The 2279-nt window shown below is 47.3% G+C and overlaps 1 protein-coding gene across 1 annotated transcript; it reads left to right on the top strand.

Moving 5' to 3' along the window:
• Nucleotides 1-498: 498 nt before the first annotated feature.
• On the top strand, nucleotides 499-1816 carry LOC120657226 (casparian strip membrane protein 3-like). Its single transcript, XM_039935505.1, has 3 exons — nucleotides 499-825; nucleotides 931-1054; nucleotides 1157-1816. The coding sequence occupies exons 1-3, from the start codon at nucleotides 563-565 to the stop codon at nucleotides 1448-1450; spliced, it is 681 nt and encodes a 226-aa protein (XP_039791439.1). The 5' UTR covers nucleotides 499-562; the 3' UTR covers nucleotides 1451-1816.
• Nucleotides 1817-2279: the final 463 nt, after the last annotated feature.

The following is a 2279-nucleotide window of genomic DNA, read 5'->3' as shown; positions in this document are numbered from 1 at the left end:
TGCACTCATGCACGCACCGTGCACGAGCGCGGCGAAGCGCGCAATTCAACCTAGTGTCTCTACTGCTCATCGACATGCTAGCAAAATGGTTACTCTTGTGTCTAAAATAATAAGTAAAATGGTTAATCTGCCATGTCTTAGAAAAAAAAAACTAGTAGCACGTAGAAGCTCAGGCACGGAGCGTGTCGTCGCGGACGCTGCCGTCCACTGGCATAAAGCTCGCTGATGCCGTTAGCCTCCTGATGATGGAGCAAGTGAGAGTTGGTGCCAACCAAACTGCATCCCCCCGACACGTACGTACGCGCCCATCATGTGCTCACATCAGAATCACCTAATCCACACACACACACACACACACACACACACACACACACACACACACACACACACACACACACACACACACACACACACTTCATGTCACGGAGCCCCCTCGTGCACGCAGGTATATATACGCACGTGCGCGCGGCACCCAACAACACACTCGGAGCGGTGCAGTGAAAGCTTTCACGCGGCTAGCCGGACTCGAAGTTCGAGGCGTCGATCGACGCGCTAGCTCGCGATGGAGGGCGGCGGCAAAGCCCCGGTGTCGTCGGAGCACGGGGAGGCCTCCGCCAAGGCCGCCGCGGCGGCGCTCGAGGCGGCCCGCGGCGGGGGCACGGCGGCGAGCCGCGGGCTGGGCGTGCTCGAGCTCATCCTCCGCTTCGTCGCGGTGGTCGCCACCGTCGGCAGCGCCATCGCCATGGGCACCACCAACCAGACGCTGCCGTTCTTCACGCAGTTCCTCCGGTTCAAGGCGCAGTACGATGATCTTCCGACGCTGACGTGCGTGCATCTATCCTTTCTGCCAAACCGACCAATCTGATTGTGTTCACTTCGATCGAGTCTTCAACTCAGATGCTATGATCCCCGTTGCTATTCACTTGCCAGGTTCTTCGTGGTGGTGAACTCCATCGTCGCCGCCTACTTGGTCCTGTCGATCCCTCTGTCCATCGTGCACATCATCAGAAGCAGGGCGAAGTACAGCAGGCTGGTCTTGGTCTTCTTCGATGCGGTAAGACAGACAGGGCTCCTCTCTCTGCATAGCACACGGCAACTGAATCGGAATGTGCATTCAGCCATTCACTACTGAATTAATTTGGCACTCCTGATGAAGGTGATGCTGGCGCTGGTGACGTCGGCGGCATCGGCGGCCGCGGCGATCGTGTACCTGGCGCACAAGGGCAACGCCAGGGCCAACTGGTTCGCCATCTGCCAGCAGTTCGACGCCTTCTGTGAGCGCATCTCGGGCTCCCTCATCGGCTCCTTCGCGGCCATGGTGCTACTCGTGCTCAGGGTTAACATTTTCGGTCGAATTTCGCCGAAATTTCGGTATTTTTTTTTTTGTTTTCGCTATACACCGGGAAAAGAAATTTCGGTACTTTTCGTCATTTTCCGTTTTCAAATTTAAAAATTAAGAAATATTTATAAAAAATTCGGAAAAAATATGATAAAAAACTAGGTGTTCTTCTAAGCAAATAGGATTAGAACACACTCAAATCTAAGATCATTTGCTAGGCTAAAATTACATTTTAGTTGAAAAACAAGGTTATTTGTAGTCTAATGAGGTAGAATTTATAGTTGAAAGTTGGCATAAGAGGTAACGAAGTACGAAAGCACACCTTTCAGAATGCTTTAACAATTCTCTATATAAATTGAATCCAAAAAAAAATTCAAACACTGTCACATGAATTGATAACCAATTCAAATCATGTTTGTCTTGGATTTAAAACAACTTTCAATTGGATCAACCAATGTCCCTGAAATTTTATAAACATATCCGCAATAATAAGAATAATAAAAATCTAGTTGAGGCCTAAGAGAGAAAATGGAAGTTGTCACATGAAATGACAAGACTTTTAATTGGTAATTTTTGAAATAATTAAATAACTTTCAAACCATTGCTCAAATTAAAAAGTTCCTGAAACAAAAGTTGTAGATCTCGAAAAACTAAACAAAGTTGGTATTCAAAAGTTTTTCATTTGACCTCGGAAACAGTAGGAAAATCACAACTGACATCATTTTCCGGTCGAAAATCACCGAATTTCGGTCGAAATCACCGAAATTTCGGTCGGAATTCATCGAAATTTCATTTTTGAATTTGAATTCTCTTTCCGTTCGGAATTAGCGAAATTTGGCGAAATTTCGGCCGAAATTTCGTTTCCGGCAGTTGGCGGGATTCGGTAAAAAAACGAAAAGGTAATATTGGAAGGTGTTGTCATTTTGCATGAGGTTGTTCA

This window comes from Panicum virgatum, chromosome 1N, assembly GCF_016808335.1.
Source record: "Panicum virgatum strain AP13 chromosome 1N, P.virgatum_v5, whole genome shotgun sequence".
Classification (NCBI taxonomy): domain Eukaryota; kingdom Viridiplantae; phylum Streptophyta; class Magnoliopsida; order Poales; family Poaceae; genus Panicum; species Panicum virgatum.
This window is presented reverse-complemented; position numbering and strand designations above follow the sequence as displayed.